At 37.7% G+C, this 17,033-nt stretch overlaps 1 protein-coding gene across 2 annotated transcripts; it reads left to right on the plus strand.

The window, feature by feature from the left end:
- The first annotated feature begins 1,820 nt into the window (after nucleotides 1-1,820).
- Nucleotides 1,821-11,431, plus strand: LOC137133483 (interferon alpha/beta receptor 1a-like). Of its 2 annotated transcripts, none has more exons than XM_067517146.1 (8): nucleotides 1,821-1,980; nucleotides 5,800-5,929; nucleotides 6,627-6,817; nucleotides 7,514-7,671; nucleotides 8,953-9,091; nucleotides 9,274-9,416; nucleotides 9,813-9,988; nucleotides 10,692-11,431. In XM_067517146.1, exons 1-8 carry the CDS (start codon nucleotides 1,932-1,934, stop codon nucleotides 10,822-10,824), a joined length of 1,119 nt encoding a protein of 372 aa, XP_067373247.1. In that variant the 5' UTR covers nucleotides 1,821-1,931; the 3' UTR covers nucleotides 10,825-11,431. The 2 variants fall into 2 exon arrangements, with proteins under 2 accessions (XP_067373247.1, XP_067373248.1); XM_067517147.1 differs by having other exon boundaries at nucleotides 10,695-11,431.
- The last annotated feature ends 5,602 nt before the right edge of the window (nucleotides 11,432-17,033 follow it).

Here is a 17,033-nt window from a genome sequence, read left to right on the forward strand (position 1 = left end):
GCAAATCAATATAGTCCCCACTCACACACTTTGCACATTTTGTCCAAGGACATGAATTTTAGGTTAACTGATGAGTCTCAAATTGACTGTAGGTCAATGATCATTTTCTGGACAAGTGTCAAGTCAGCACTCTTCCCCATAATTATGGTTATGTGAATGGAAATAAATGGAGAGATACACAGTATCAAACTTGAAATGAAATATTCAAACATTTTGAGATACTACATTTTTCATTTCATGTTTATTTTAATGAGATATTCTGCAAGCTAAATAAATGAACAAAAGCCAAAGGTATATTACTGTAAATAGAGGTGCGTGGCTCAAAATGTCAAGGTGTATATGGACACAAACAAATTAGCCAGGTGAGATTACAGTAAAAATAAAGCACGGACTGCCAGACACTCGTGTTTACCAAAGAGGAAGTGAAGTGTGGCACTGTTACTGAACTTCCTCAGTGAGTTCTATTGCAGAGAAATGTCACCCTCTGCTGATGAAATCGTCTCTGAATTTGTTTTTGACATGAGATATTTGGAGGTAAATAATAATAATAACAATAACAATCATAATAATCTTTTCATGCTGAGATGTGCTAGTCAGCACAGTGGCAGGTTTGCAAATTGGACTTGGACTTGATTCTGTTTCAGATTGTTTTTGTCAAGACATTCACCTTAATTATGTCTGTATGTTATAGCTACAAATCTTACAATACATAATGAAGTTCTGAATTGCTAGTCTATGTCTCACTAGCATTATCACTAATAATATATAAAACGAAGAGTTTTCAATCTAGAAACCTGTCTATTGCAGCGCAATATATATCATAAGATTATTATTATTTGGGCTTTAATTTAAAGTTTAATTTAAAACTATGGTTTTACTGTTGTAGTTGGATGAGGTCCCTATTTGTTTTTATCTAACTGCAAAAAAAATATTTCAATTATGGATCAATCTGCTTATTATTTTCTTCATTATTGCAATGACAGGTTTGTTGAAATTCTTGATTTTTTTTTTTAATTATAATATTATAATTTATAGCCAGACTGATCCCATCTGCACCTTTCAGTCATCACAACACACTCTCTGGTGTCAAGACCTCAAGTCGAGAAATGGGGATGGAGATTACTGAGATCTGCCTCAGTTCTCTGCCTTCTCATCAACTGCATGTGTGCACGATTCTCTCTTCGGCTTCATTTTTTTTTTTTTTGAAGAGTCACAAGTCCAAGTTGAGTCTCAAGTCTTTTGAGGACAAATCTGTAGTCAAGTCTTGAGTCTTAAGTTTGCGTGATTTAAGGGAGACTTGAGTCCTTATCTCTGCCTGGCAGCAGCAGAACAGCTCATGAGATGCCACCATGAGAAAATGGAGGAGAACGTGTTGGGAATGTTTTCAGCAAATTTCTGATGCCACCATGGATTCGGGCTGTTCTTGAAGATATAAGTGGTAAATGTTCTGCACTTATATAGCACTTTTCTACCTATTGGCACTCAAAGCGCTTTACACTGCTTCTCATTCACACACACTCACACACCGATGAGGGAGCTGCTATGCAGCGCATGTGTGTGTGGCCAACGCTCAGGTCAATTCAGTTGGGGTTCAGTGTCTTGCTCAAGGACACTTCGCCGTGTGACCGGAGGAGCCGGGGATTGAACCGACAACTGTGAGATTGGTGGACAACCGCTCTACCTTCCGGCGCCACATAGAGATGCAAAGAAGTGACTACTGAGTGTGTAATAAATGCATAGAGAGCGTATTTAGCAGAGTTGAAAACCTGTCTAATTATTATTAATGATGTTTTCTTTAAGGGGCGTTTCAGGAAGTTGCTGTTAGAAAAAAGAAACCCACAGAGACAAATTGTCTTCCCATACTTTTCGGTACACAGGACACATGACGGTTCCTCGGACGTTTTTGTTTGGGACTCAACGCAGCCAATGAAATGATGCGGTCTCTGGTCATTTTCTTGTGCGTTCAACTCATCGTCCAAGGTAATTAGTCAGAAATCAGTATTTATAAGTTTGATATAACATTAAGCTAACGTTGGTTAATAGATGAATGGACGTGCGGAACCTAACCTGACAGAAACCAAGACGTTTTCATTGTGCAAACTTAGCGTAACCGGCCACACACGTCAAAACTTATTTCCTTTGTACATTTTAAACTGTCTCCTTTTAGTGTCTTATTTATTACCGAGATTCAGCTTTAAATATCGCTGTTTGTGACGTCAGTTGAAAAGCGAAAGGAACCGTGGACAGGTTCCCAGACAGACGGTGAGACTCACACTGGGGTCGCGGCTGCTAGCTGCTAGTACAAAACTAATTAAAAAAAAATACATCTACAGTGGAAATAATGAGACATTTTTAGGAGTTAGACATATAAGACGCTATGACATCTTCGATTCTGCTGTGTAATGATTGACCAACCATAATGAATTCATTTGTCCAAAACTAGTTTCTCATTGTCAGATGACTGTAGCTGGACAATTAGCTTTAGCTGTCCATAAGTTTAATGTCACTTCTGCTCCTGGTTACACTGGTGAAGTACTAACAGACACACACTGTAATACACGTGGTATTATTCAATTCAATTCAACTTTATTTATATAGCGCCAATTCACAACAAAGTCATCTCAGGGCACTTTACAGAATAAAGTCAAGATTATAAAGATATATAAAGAGAACCCAACAATTCCCCCTTTAGCAAGCCCTAGGATACAGTGGAGAGGAAAAACCCCCGATAAAGAAACCTCCAGCAGAACCAGGCTCATAGTGGACGGACATCTGCCTCGACCGGTTGGGGTGAGTGGAAAGGGGAGAGAGAAAAGAACAGAGCAACAAAAAGCAACAACAAAACATCGGGCAGATTGGTAGGACCAGTAGCTGCACGGTGGAAGACACACAGCTTCAAAGCTGGGGGACACCTGCAGAAAGGGACAGAGAGAGGGGGACAGAGGAGGACAAAGACAACTACGGGAGAGAACACACAGAGTTAATGACATACAGTGGTGACAATTGCTGGATGAGAGGAGAGGAGAGATGGTCAAGAGGAGGAAAGGAGCTCAGTGCATTGGGGGGTGGGTCCCCCAGCAGTCTAAGCCTATGGCAGCATAACTATAACTAACTATATGCTTTATTAAAGAGGAAGGTTTTAAGCCTAGACTTAAAAGTTATTAAATTATACACTGTGGGATAAATTTGATTTTCATCAACTTGTTCAGCCTTATTGCTGTGCATACAGTACAACTGTAGCGGACTTGTTTGACGTGTTTTCTACCAGAACCTCTTGTTTTAGTGTTTTCTGTGTTTCAGAGTGGGACTTTTTATCCTGGTTGTTCCTCAAGTTTGACCAAATATTACGCTAAATTCCTCTTTTACTCTACCAGGAAATCCTCGCTGAGATTAAAATGTTCATTCAAGCATGTGCTGCACAAAGTAAAGGTTTAGAAAGAAACAAAAATAAAACTAGCACAAGTCCTTTTGGTTTCTATATTAGCATTATTAATATTTATGTGTCTTCTTTTCGTGCGTGTCAGTGTCTTTGGGGAGGGATTACCTTCTGATTACTGGAGCCAATTCACATGCAACATGTGTATTTTTAAATTATTGCTTTAAAAAAATGTATTTGACATAAAATATCTTTATCCACTCTGCCGTGTATACAGTAAAAGGTAACTTGTAAGAATCACATCTCCTAATGTAGTCACATTATTATTGATAATGATTCCTTTAAAGGGTGTTTCAGGGGGTAACTGCTGTGTGCAGCCATTACTTTAACTTCTAACATAAGAACTTGTTAGATGTGGTCGAATAGTCGTGCTGATATTGTGTATTTTAATTATTGAAAGCATGGTCCATAATTGTTGTGTTGAAAAACTGATGTATTCTATTCCTTCGTTTGTCATAGAGTTCAGCCGTGATGTTAATGTTGTAGTAGACCGGAAAAATGTAATGCTGATCTTTTTTACCAGAGTGTGGTTTATCGCTGGTTTTACACATTTTCCCATACTTGATAGTGATGGTGGTCCATGTGGTAGAACTATTGAGGTTCAATACCCTGCTCCAGTAGCCTTTTAAAATTCAAGATGGCTTTTTATTGTCGTACCACTATGTTTAAAATGGTGGTAGATGGAAGATGGCACTTCTCCTGCAGGAGTGTCTACATATTAGGGTGAGACACAGCAAGCTGGTGGGTGATGGTTGCCATTGAGTGTTCGTTGCACTAGTTTTTGCAGTGTGTCCCACATTGCTGGCAGTAGTTGGCAGCTTTTTATTTTGATGATTGTGTGCTGAGGGGGGAGTGGGGGAAGTTATATTACGATGCGGATGCATTTGATTGTATTTGATTCGCATTGAGAATTATTATTTATGTTGTTGACAAATGTAAAAACTATATTTTATAATAATTACAAATCTTTTTAATTCTGACGAAATTAAAACTTAACCACAATGATGTGTTGCAACTGAGACAGCGTGCACATGCTATGCTTAGCTCGAAATTCTTAACCTCCTTTGGACCAAACAGTTAAGCAGTTTAACAGCTTAATTATGACTTTTGCAAAGTGATGGTGGGAAATTTTGTACAGACTAACGTTAGTAAAGCAGACCCCGGAAGAAGGGGCTGAACAACACACACTGCAGCACTATACAAAACTTTATTCAAATGTGGTTGTGCAAATACCGTATTTCCAAATACCTGCATCCATTTAGCATTTTTGGTTAAATGGGGAGTCATAATGCTTCAGAAGAGACTGTTCTCTACTGCTGTAGATGTAACCTTAGCAACACAGCACAGTTTTTCGTCAACTTCAGTTTTTTACATTTACCGTAGAAAGGTTTTTCCTCACACTGCTGAAAAATGGCACCTAGGACCTAGTTCTAGGGACTAATGGTGTTGTATTGTTTTATGTATGCAAAAAAGTCACTTATTTGGGGATATTTATGGTAATTTATAGTCAGTTTAATGATTATTTTCTTGATTTAACTGGTTACTTGTTTAGACTGTCAAATGTGTAAAGAATAGTGACATTTACAAATTTTTTTGTCCAAATCCATTAGATTTGTCATTTTATTTTCACGTGACAAAATGTTCACATTTTAGAAACAAGCACATTTATAAACTCTTACTTTTCTAATTCTACCTTTAAAATATTTTGAGTACTCGCATTTTGTAGTCGCAAAAAAAAAAACTAATGGCACTGTTTGCAAATGCCTGTTTTTCTGCATAAATTGGTCATGAAATGTGATCAGATCTTTATCAAAGTCACACAGATCAACAAACACAATATTTCTAAGCTGATAAAACATAAACAGTCATAATATTTTATGTCTTTATTGAACACACTGCCACCACTAAGCACAGCCCAAAACGACACTGGGAAAATTTGTTTGAGAAAACCACAGAGAACTACGTGCCACCTGAAAACGTCATGATTTGGGGCAGCTTTGCTATCCTCTTAACTTCGATCACTTGCCATTGTGCATGAGAAAATAATTAAATAGAGTGACAATGTCACCGTGGCTGATCCACAAGCTGAAGCTCAGAAGAAGCTGGGTGATGCAGCAAGACAATGAACTTAAACATCCAAGTAAATCTACTACGGAATAGGTGCATACAATCTACATTTTCCAGTCACCAAAATGTAGATTGGTTCCAGAAGCAAAATTGTAACTTCTGTAGAGATCAGATCACATTTAATGATCAATTCATTTAGAAAACCAGGAATTTGTAAATAGTGCCATTACTTTTTATTCTTACAGGTCAGTTGATCTATAAATCAACTGGAAGTTATCACGTCTTGTTTGTTTCAGCTGGAGCAGCGCTGGAAGCACCGCAAAACTTGACTTTGATCACCCTAAACACCAATTACACATTGAGCTGGAACTGGCACCAGAGTCCTGCAGAAAGTCAGGATGTAACCTTTACCACACAATATATCGGGTAAGTCTCACTTACTTGTACGTCACAAATATGGAAGGCAGACAAACAATGCTAACACCTGGGGTCAAGTGACTTAGATGAGAAGCTTTAGGTAAATTTATTCTGCTCTTAATTAAGTACTAATCTCCTTTTAAAACTAACATTATGATTAAGTTGACAATTTACAAAACAGTTTGATTAGGTTCATCTAATTTTATATCAGAATATTTTTGCAGCTCTAGTGTTTTGCCTTAAACAAGAGTCACTGTTTTGCAGTCCACCACTTTGGTCTAAAGTGAATAAAATGCTATGATATTTTGCATAAACACCTGTTTGCCACAGGAGAAAGTGTGATTACTTTTGCAATGATATCTTGAATTTCACAACATTTAAAGAACCACAGCTAGAAGTCCTGTTGCTGGCAGCAGCCTTTGTGTGTGAACTTTTCTTCTGGCATTCTGGTTCACTCCCTGTCTTAAGTCACAGTGAATTGTCAGTGGATTATAGTACTTGAGTTTGTTTAGATCGGATGAAATGTCTGTTTACAAAGCTACATAAAATTTCCAAGTACAATAGTTTTTACTAAATAATGAGTAAGTGTTCGGTGCACTTCTTTACTTTGACGTTTTGGATGTCTGCTTGAAGACTTGGTATTTTCAGTTACTGTCAATAATGTCCCAATCTTATCAAAAATATCTTTTTTTTCTAATTTCCCCAGGACATACAAGCTAAAAAACTACAAAAAGATTCCAAACTGGTCTACAGTGTGCGAGGAGACGTCACACAGGTCATGTGACTTTACACGACTTAATCTGCACTACCAGGCCCAATACACACTTCGTGTACGAGCCAATGCAAACGGTCTTCACTCTGACTGGGTGGAGACGGAGTTTTGTCCTGAGAAACAGGGTGAGAGAAAGGAGGGAAAACTACGTACTATCGATGCTTAGGTAGACAGAAGATAAGGGAGCACACTACAGAGATGTCGACACAGCAATTTATTACAATGCTAGTAAAAGCACCTTTGTTTGTGTTTTGAGAATCACTGAGATATCAAAACTACAAATGATGAACCTCAGTCAAAATCATAGAACCATGAATAACTTGTCACTAATTTAAATAAAGTCAGTTTCACCAAGACTAGAAAATCAAAAAAGCAGGTGTAGCAGAGTTCTTTGCCTCAGCAACATTTTGATTCATTTGTTCATTTTTGTAAAAAGTCAGTTTAAATGTTTAAATATCTTTCATTACATTCTAGACTTTATCAACCAACACAGTAACATACTCACATCTGTTATTGTTACTGTGTGCATTGTGTGTTTTTAGGAACGTTTTGGTCATCACTGATTTTCACAAGTGACTGTGCTCATTCCTTTTTATGCATCTACCATTTTATTATCTCAAATGCCAGGTTGTCTCAAAACACTTGGTGGTCTGAAATTCTTGACATTTCCTTTTAACTTATTTTTCAGTCCCGCCACCTTTAGATAGTGGCAGGGATTTTATGAACTGGATGAGAAGCTTTATACATCAATAGCTTTTTCTGTCATAAGTCATCTGTCCACCCCTGGACCTCAAGCCTTGATTTTCTGTTGCTCCTGCTAGCTGTTCTGGGACCTCCAACAGTGCACCTTGCTCCTGCAGGAAATGACCTGGATGTTTTCATCTTAGACCCGCTGACCAGCACTAACACCAGTATGAAGGAACACATTCCCAAATTGTATTACAACATCCTGTACTGGGATAAATCGGCAGACACAAAGGTAGGAAACACACCCAGCAACTGGATCTGTCTACAAACACTAAGCCCCTTCACAGTATTGTGTTAGACTAACTTTCATGTGGTAGCATTTTATTGGTGCTGACTTTGACATAAATGACCCTGTTTCCATTTGTAGAGAAAGACATTTGTTTGTTGAGACCATTCATGTTCATTTGGCTACAAATGTTTAGTAGCCAACTTAGTAGCCCCTTATTTTGAAATGTGAAAAAGAAAACAAAGATTTTGTTCACATATTTATTGTACTTTGAGTTTAATTTTCTATGACACTGAATTAATTTATCAAAGGGGGAAGCAAATTCTTTGCACCAATTTAATTGTCATTTTTTCTTATAACTTTTTTAACCCTTTAGCAGTCAAACATAGTTTTTGAAAACTTTTGATTTTACCATAATGTACCACATTAAAAGATGTTCACCATCAAACCAATCATGTGACTTGATCATAACGGTGTGATCACAGAGTCCTAAGGATTTTATTTTTTTCTGTACGTATGTTCAGGAAAGTATTCTGTTACTGGTTTTGACGTGTGCACTATACACCCAGCAGATGTGTTTCCTGTCTGTATTACAAAGTAACTGCGTTTCACAGGTTGAACAGTACACGATTTTCTGCCAGCTGTTTTGTTTTTATCAGACAACAAATGGTCTGTGTTAAAATTCATTTGACTCGGAGGAAAGAGTTAACTCTTTTCTTCCTTATGAAAGACTCAGCTTATTTACGATGCTCTTTATATACTCTATTGTATAGAAAGATATATGAGAGAATAATATAAGAGAATATAAGAGAATTAACCTCATTTGTAGTGAAATGTTTTATTTACATTTTACACAGCGTCCAGACATTTTTTAAACAGGGTTGTAAAACTGGAAAATAGAATAGTGGCTGCTCCTCTCATTTAAGAGTTGGAACTGATGTTCCTTAATGTATTTGTGCTTGACCACCTTCATTCCTTTCAGGTTAAGTTGATCAAATTGACAATAGTAACATTTTTAAGGGACTGCACATAGGCCAGCCCATCCTATTGTGGTAACACTCTAATGTACGGGACATCTGAGGAGAAGTGATCACTAACATATCATTTAGTATACTTTATTTATGAATACTGATTTATGTCAAAAGAAATCTTCAGAATTCCGTTAGGTTTATCAGATCCTAACAGACATCAGTCATCCCAACTTTGAGTCTTAATTGTAGTGTGTTGGTTTATAAATATGTGAAATAAAGTATTTAAGTTTAAATTACTTCTCTCACATTTTCTCAGACCAAGACATTGAACAACAGTGTCAACCAGGTGACTCTGCCAAACCTTAAGTCCTGGACTTGGTACTGTGTGAAGGTCCAGTCATGCTACGAGACCAAGAGCAGCACCTTCACTTCACCCCTGTGTACGCAGACTAAAGGTACCATAGATAGATTACACACTGAACTAAAATCTACATTGTTTGTGCTACATTGTACAAGTTTCTATTCATCGACTGCCATGGCTTTTCGTTTATGCATGTATTTGCTTTTATATATTATATATATATATATATATATTTGTATTTTTTGTATTTATATATTTAATTTAACACTTAAACAGGTAAAACTCCATGGTGGATTATCTTTTTGTCCTTCCTGGGCTCTCTGGTGGTGCTGCTCTCACTCTACAGCTGCTTTTTGTGCTGCAAGACCATCAAAGCAACATTCTACCCCTCCAATCAGCTGCCTACACACCTCAAGAAGGTATGTAGCCACAGGCTGGCACAGTCAAATGGGCCATTGCCAGACATAGACACATACAGTGTATGTGTGTCTCTCTAGGGTTTAAATACTTTTGCATTTGAGTACTTGCCAACACAATATGAGTACTTAACTGTGACTTGCCAGAGAGTAAAATTCTTATCAATCCGCTGTACAGTTAAGCTGATGAGAGACACTGGGCAGACACTACTATTCCCAACAGCAGTAGTGTAGCTAAAAGTTGGGGACACCCTGCTAAACCATATGTTTACAAGTGATCAGGCTACTTCTATTCTTATAATACAAACGATCAAACAATCCCTTTTTTTCCACTTGTTATTTTATGTTCAGTTCTACAACAGTTTCTCATCTCAGTCTCTCTTTTGTCCCTTGTTCCAGTATCTTTGTCACATTCCTGGGTCCGACATTCCTCATCTCCTCACCTTAGATCCAGAATCAGAGCTGGTCAGTGATAATGTGACGGTTTGTGCGAAACCAACAATCCTCGAATTCTCCAACTCTCCTCTCGAAACCCTGCTGTTTGGGCCCCCATCAGGCCTGGAGTCAGACAGCAGGTGCTTTATAATTTTACCCTTTGTGTTTACATTCAATAAAAACATACTCATTCCATTTTCCAGAAAATTTGGGAAGCTGTGTGAAATGTTTTTAACTGTATATAGAACATGGACAACATGACAAATGGTAAAATTGAGAAATGTTATGGTTTTAAAAAAACATTCGCTTAGTTTGAATTTGTTGCCACCAACACGTCTCAAAGAGGTTAGGACAGAAGTTTACCAGCGTGTTGCATTATCTGTTCTTTAATCACCAGTCAGTTTGAAAGTGAAAGCTTTTCCCAAGCTTGCTTGATATAAAATTTTGGCCACTTAACAGTTCAGGACCCCCGTGATATTTTTCACCTTATAACCTTATGACACTTTCCACAGGACAGTTTTCTACTTCATTTCAGTCTATTTTAAATAAGCTCAGGCCCACGGAAGGCAGCAGCATTTCTGGGTCTTGTTCATAAATGGTTGTTTCTTTAGATGGTAGAGTTTTAACTTCCAGTGCAGTGATTTCCACAGCGTCATGTCTGTCTTTATTGCAGTGCTGCCTGAGGGCCTGAAGGTTATGGCCATTTCATATTGGGTTTTGGCCTTGTTCCTCAATTTTAACCTTTGATGTGTACTGTTGCATGCAATCAAATAAAAGCATTCTGTTTTAACCGTGCAGAAAAATCAGTAAATAAATAAATGTACTTCTTCTTGATGTTCCCAGCAGATATAGTTGTGAGGACAGCAGCAGCAGTGGAGACTCGGGAGTTTACTCTACAGGTGGTGGACTTGTGTGTCTTGAAAGAAAAGACACGTCTCTTCATTTAACAAGCTTTCAGGTCTTTCAGAGCTTGTAGAAAACAAACTAGCTTGGGTGCTTTGGAAGATGCTATATGTATAAATGTATAAATGTATTATTAAAAATGTCAGTCGACAGGATTTCCCAAAAAAGTGCAGAAATACTGTGCAGCATTGCCTCAACATGTTTCCCATCACTCATGGTTGTCGGATGAAACTTTACGTAAACATGTTGTGAAGCAGTGTACTGGTGAAATTAAATGTGCAAAGCATCACTGATGTGACAGCTTCTACAGCAGGGGTCACCAACATGGTGCCCGTGGGCCTGTTCTAAAAATAGCTCACCATAGCGCCACTTACCAATGAGCTGCATCTAATTTTTTTGTTGCTATTCTTTTTTAAATCACTTTTGAAAGTTATTGTGAGAAATCATTAACATGATCCGTGTCTTCACATAATAGATAATTATCATTCATTTAATGAATTATTAATAACAACATGTAATTAGCGGTAAATTGAGCAAATTTGTTATTTCAAAAGTGCGTATTAAAATGGTCGCCCTTCGCATTAATCGGTACCTAAGAAGTAGCTCTCAGTTTCGAAAAGGGTGGTGACCCCTGACCTACAGTATTTCATGAATACACATAAATCACATCTAATGCCAAACCTTGGTGTCTACGTAAGTTACTTTTTGGGGCCTGTCCTACACACAGACTGTTCACGGTTTAACTGTGGTCATGCTGCAAATATTGATTTATTGGCAGGTTATTTATTGATTAATTATTTTGTTTATAACATGCCCTCAGTTTTTTAGAAATCTCATCCGAATAGCATTAGACTTGAGAAAACTGGTTAAGTAGTGTGTGCCACACTTTGCCTGCTCTTCCTGACACTGTAAATTATCTATCCCATTAAGTTATAACTACAGGAGTCATGTAAGCCCAACTAACTACATGACAGTTCAATTGTAAAAATACACTCACTGGCCACTTTATTAGGTACACCTGTATCTTATAATAACAATATTTTAATCTTATCTAATGCAATCCAATACAGCAGCTCTTCCATGAATTCTACTTTTACGATGTTATAATTTCTTTGTTTTTAAATGAAAAGCATCAGAAAGGTGATAATTCTACTCTCTGTTCATTATTGAGGTCATAGTGGATAGTGGAGTTGTACAGGACTGAATTGTAAGAAGAGGTGGTTCTAAAGTTTTGGCCACCTTATTTATAATGAATGAGGGGGCCAAAACTTTAGAACCACCTGTTCTTATATTTCTATATATACATCTAACCACATTAATTGTTCAAAACAATTACAGTTAAATTTTCTGCACTTGTTCAATTCAATTCAACTTTATTTATATAGCACCAATTAACATCAAAGTCATCTCAGGGCACTTTACAGAATAAAGTTAAGATTATAAAGATATATAAAGAGAACCCAACAATTCCCCCTTGAACAAGCCATAGGCAACAGTGGGGAGGAAAAACTCCCTTTAACGGAAGAAACCTCCAGCAGAACCAGGCTCAGGGTGGACGACCATCTGCCTCGACCGGTTGGGGTGAGTGGAAAGTGGAGAGAGAAAAGAACAGAGCAACAAAAAGCAACAACAAAACATCGGGCAGATTGGTAGGAACAGTAGCTTCACGCTGGAAGACACACAGCTTCAAAGCCGGGGGACACCTGCAGAAAGGGACAGAGAGAGGGAGACAGAGGAGGACAAAGACAACTACAGGAGAGAACACACAGAGTTAATGACATACAGTGGTGACAATTGCGGGGTGAGAGGAGAGGAGAGATGGTCAAGAGGAGGAAAGGAGCTCAGTGCATTGGGGGGTGGGTCCCCCAGCAGTCTAAGCCTATGGCAGCATAACTATAACTAACTACATGTAGAGCGGATGTCTGCTTCCCGAATCTGAACTGGGAGCTGGTTCCACAGCAGAGGAGCTTGATAGCTAAAGGCTCTACCTCCCTTTCTACCTTTGGAAATTCTGGGAACCACAACTAGGCCTGGATTCTGAGATCGAAGTGGTCTATTGGGATGATATGGTGCTATGAGGTCTTCTATATATGATGGAGCCTGACCATTCAGAGCTTTATATGTAAGAAGCAGGGTTTTAAATTCTATTCTAGATTTAATGGGAAGCCAATGGAGAGAAGCTAGTGAAGGTGAAATATGATCTCTCTTGCTAGTTCCAGTCAGCACTCTTGCTGCAGCATTTTGGATTAATTGCAGGCTCTTTAGTGAGTTACTGGGGCATCCTGAAAGTAGGGAATTACAGTAGTCCAACCTAGAGGTAACAAATGGATGGACCAGTTTTTCGGCATCACTTAGAGACAGGATGCTCCTAATTTTGGCAATGTTCCGTAGGTGGAAGAAGGCTGTTCTAGAGATTTGTTTTATATGTGAGTTAAAAGACAGATCCTGATCAAAAATAACTCCAAGGTTCCTTGCAGTAGTACTGGAGGCCAGACTTATGCCATCTAGTGTAACAATATGGTTGGACATCATATCTCTGAGATTTTTGGGCCCAAATACTATGACTTCAGTTTTGTCTGAGTTTAAAAGTAAAAAATTGTGGGACATCCAGGCCTTTATGTCTTGTAGGCTTGAAGCTTTATTTACTGATTATTTTCATCTGGTTCCATAGATAAATATAGCTGGTATCATCAGCATAACAGTGGAAATTTATGGAGTGTTTTCTAATAATGTTGCCTAAAGGAGACATGTATAAAGTAAAAAGTATTGGTCCTAACACAGAGCCTTGTGGAACTCCATAGCTAACCTTTGTGTGCATGGAGGATTCATCATTAACATGAACAAATTGAAATCTATCAGATAGATGAGATTTAAACCAACCTAGTGCAGTTCCTGTAATTCCAATTTCATGTTCCAGTCTCTGTAATAAAATGTTATGATCAATGGTATCAAATGCAGGACTAAGATCTAACAGAACAAGTATAGAGATGAGTCCAGTATCTGAGGCCATGAGAAGATCATTGGTGACTTTTACCAGTGCTGTTTCTGTACTATGATGAAATCTAAATCCTGACTGAAAGTCTTCATACAAATTATTCCTATGAAGGTGATCACATAATTGTTTTGCAACTACTTTCTCAATTATTTTAGAAATAAAGGGGAGATTAGATATTGGTCTGTAATTGGCTAAAACACCTGGGTCAAGACAGGGTTTTTTAAGTAATGGTTTAATTACAGCTACCTTATAGGCCTGTGGTACATAGCCTGTTTCTAAAGATAGATTTTTGATATCTAATATGAATGTATCTATTAAGGGTAAAGCTTCCTTGAGCAGCTTAGTTGGAATAGGGTCTAGCAGACAGGTTGTTGGTTTAGATGAGGTAATAATTGAAGTTAGCTCAGAGAGATCTATGGGTAAAAAGCAGTCTAACAGGGAGTGGGGCCTTATCGATGACTCTAGCACTGTTGTACGTGAAGATCTATCTGTAATTTTTGGGGGGAGGATCTGGTGAATTCGTTCTCTAATAGCTACAATTTTATTCATAAAAAAAAAAACAATCATGAAGTCATTGCTGCTCAGAGTTAAGGGAAAACTAGGCTCAACAGAACTATGGCTCTTAGTCAGCCTGGCTACAGTGCTGAACAGAAACCGGGGGTTGTTCTTGTTTTCTTCTATTAATGATGAATAATATGATGTTCTGGCATCACAGAGAGCTTTTTTGTACATTTTTAAACTATTTTTCCAGGCTAAATGAGATTCTTCTAAATTTCTGGAACGTCACTTCCTTTCTAACTTTCGTGTTTCCTGTTTTAAGTTGCGTGTTTGTGAACTATACCATGGAGATCGCCTCTGCTGGTTTACTGCCTTCTTTTTTAGAGGGGCAACAGTATCGAGTATTGTACGTAGTGAGGTTGCAGAATTGTCAACAAGATAATCTACTTGTGCAGGAGTAACATTAAGGAGACTACTTTCCATTGTATTAACATATGGTGAAGCAAATGACGAAGAAATAATTTCTTTAAATTTGTTGACAGCTTTTTCACTTAAGTACCTGCTATAGTGGAATTTTTCCCTAACTGCTATATAGTCCGTTATTGTAAATTCAAATGTTATTAAAAAAATAGTCAGACAGAAGAGAATTGTGAGGAAATATGGTTAAATTATCAGTTTCAATTCCATACGTAAGGACAAGGTCTAACGTGTGACTAAAACAGTGAGTGGGTTTATTTACATTTTGGGAAAAACCAATTGAATCTAATAATGAATTAAACGCAGTGCTCAGGCAGTTACTGTCAGCATCTACATGGATGTTAAAGTCACCAACTATAATGACTTTATCTGTACTAAGCACTAAATCAGATAGAAAATCAGAAAATTCAATCAAAAACTCTGAATAAGGGACTGGAGGACGGTACACGATAACAAATTATAGTGGTTTTTGAGTTTTCCAGTTTGGGTGTGAAAGGCTAAGAGTAAGACTCTCAAATGAGTTATAACTATGTTTAGGTCTAGGAATTATTGATAAGCTAGAATGGAAGATTGCTGCAACTCCTCCACCTCGGCCTGTGCTTCTAGGAACATGATAATTAATATGACTTGGGGGGTGCTTATACAGCACTTGTACAATTGATCTGTCATCGGCTAAGATGAGAAGCAATTACAGTAAATGTTCAATGTTTATCATAAAAACGATCTCCGGAGTGAAGTATTCGCTGGAATGTCAGATTAGAATAAGCCTCTACACTAGTATACATTTGGAACCACATCCCAGAAGAAGCCACAGCACACCATGATTGTTCCACACTAAACCATACAGAGTATCAGGTGTGAGGTGGCTGAAAATCCATGGCAACACGATGCTCTGTGACTGAGTTTTTTGAATCAGCAGTGGAATTTCCTATGTGATTTTGTGCTGCTATGACATATGTATTTTTTGGATATGCTGTTTTTACGGTTACGTTTTTTTGTATAAACATTGATGTACATTTCCTGTAATACTCAGTCCTGTGCCAAAGCTCAGTATTTCTCTGTGTTTACCAGTATTATCCAGTGGATTACAGTGTCAAGTTAATGTATTGAAGGAAAAGAATGTTTTCACACATCTAAAAATATCAGGGCTTTACAGTATAACAGTTGACCTTTGATGAACTGAGCCAAAACACATGAGAAAAACTGAACTGAGGAAGATTCAGGAAACTGAAATTCCTCTTCTGGTGAGAAATATTACCCTTTGCTGACAAACCTTTTTCCTGTGTTTGGTGATGGATTTGGATTTATTCATTTCTTCTGATCATAGAGCACACACACAATAAAACTCAACAATACTCATGTCGTCGTCCATGTTCTGTATTCTCTTTAGCAGGAAGTAGGGGGAACCTAAAGAAAGGAGCCTCACTGAGCAGGAAACAAGGTGATCACACTCAGGTATCCGCTATCATATCATTTAAAGCCCATTTGCACAGAAAACATCAATTAACCTTCAATATGCGTTGATTAGTGTTGAAATATTTTGAGAATTGCTACTTTGAAATTTGGTGGGGGGTTGGGATTAAAAACTGAATTTATCATTGTCCAATGGACCACCCACTGATTTCATTGTAATATCCCAATCCACTGAATCAAAGGACAAAATAAGCGCTGGTTTAGTTAAAACGTTCCCACAACCAAAAACCACACATTTACATTTGTTCATTTTTTTCTAATTTTTCAGGGGAAAGTCTTTACAAACCTACCGGAGCATCTTTTACCTCATGGGGACAGGCTGACTCCAATGCTGCTTTAGTAACCAGAATGAAACTCAATCTGGAAACAACTGTCCTTGACTGAGAAATTAACATTCTAATCTCTCCTGTAAACCAGCTGACATTGTCCCCAACCTGCACCAGTCCTTGTGGGGACAGCACTCTACTCAGACTCAAACACAGTCTTCCCACAACAGTCTTGTGCAACTGTCTTGCGTAAGTAAAGCACAGGAAGGGGTTAGATCATGCTTAGCTGCTAACTGTAGCTTTATTTCAGTAGAAACACGTCTCCACAGAAATTTGCCAACGGAAATGTTCAGAAAAACACCATAAAGGAAAAACCCTTATCTGGAACGTTTTCCTACATTTTCTAACATGCAATCATGGAAGAAGATACAATTCTTCCAACTTAATTTATTTATTTTTTACTATTTTCTTTTTCTCTTCTTCTTCTTCTGACAGAACCTCAAAGGATATTTTATTTACACCATTACACAGTGTTTCTTTTATTCATTTTGTCTTTATTGTATTTATATCGTT

Source organism: Channa argus, chromosome 9 (assembly GCF_033026475.1).
Source record: "Channa argus isolate prfri chromosome 9, Channa argus male v1.0, whole genome shotgun sequence".
NCBI classification, from domain to species: Eukaryota; Metazoa; Chordata; class Actinopteri; order Anabantiformes; family Channidae; genus Channa; species Channa argus.

Excerpts from the sequence above, each read along its gene's own strand:
- LOC137133483 (XM_067517146.1), top strand. The coding sequence starts at position 1,932 with ATGATGCGGTCTCTGGTCATTTTCTTGTGCGTTCAACTCATCGTCCAA. Across the intron at positions 1,981-5,799 it reads CGTTCAACTCATCGTCCAAG|CTGGAGCAGCGCTGGAAGCA; the intron begins GTAATTAGTCAG and ends TGTTTGTTTCAG. Across the intron at positions 7,672-8,952 it reads ATAAATCGGCAGACACAAAG|ACCAAGACATTGAACAACAG; the intron begins GTAGGAAACACA and ends ACATTTTCTCAG.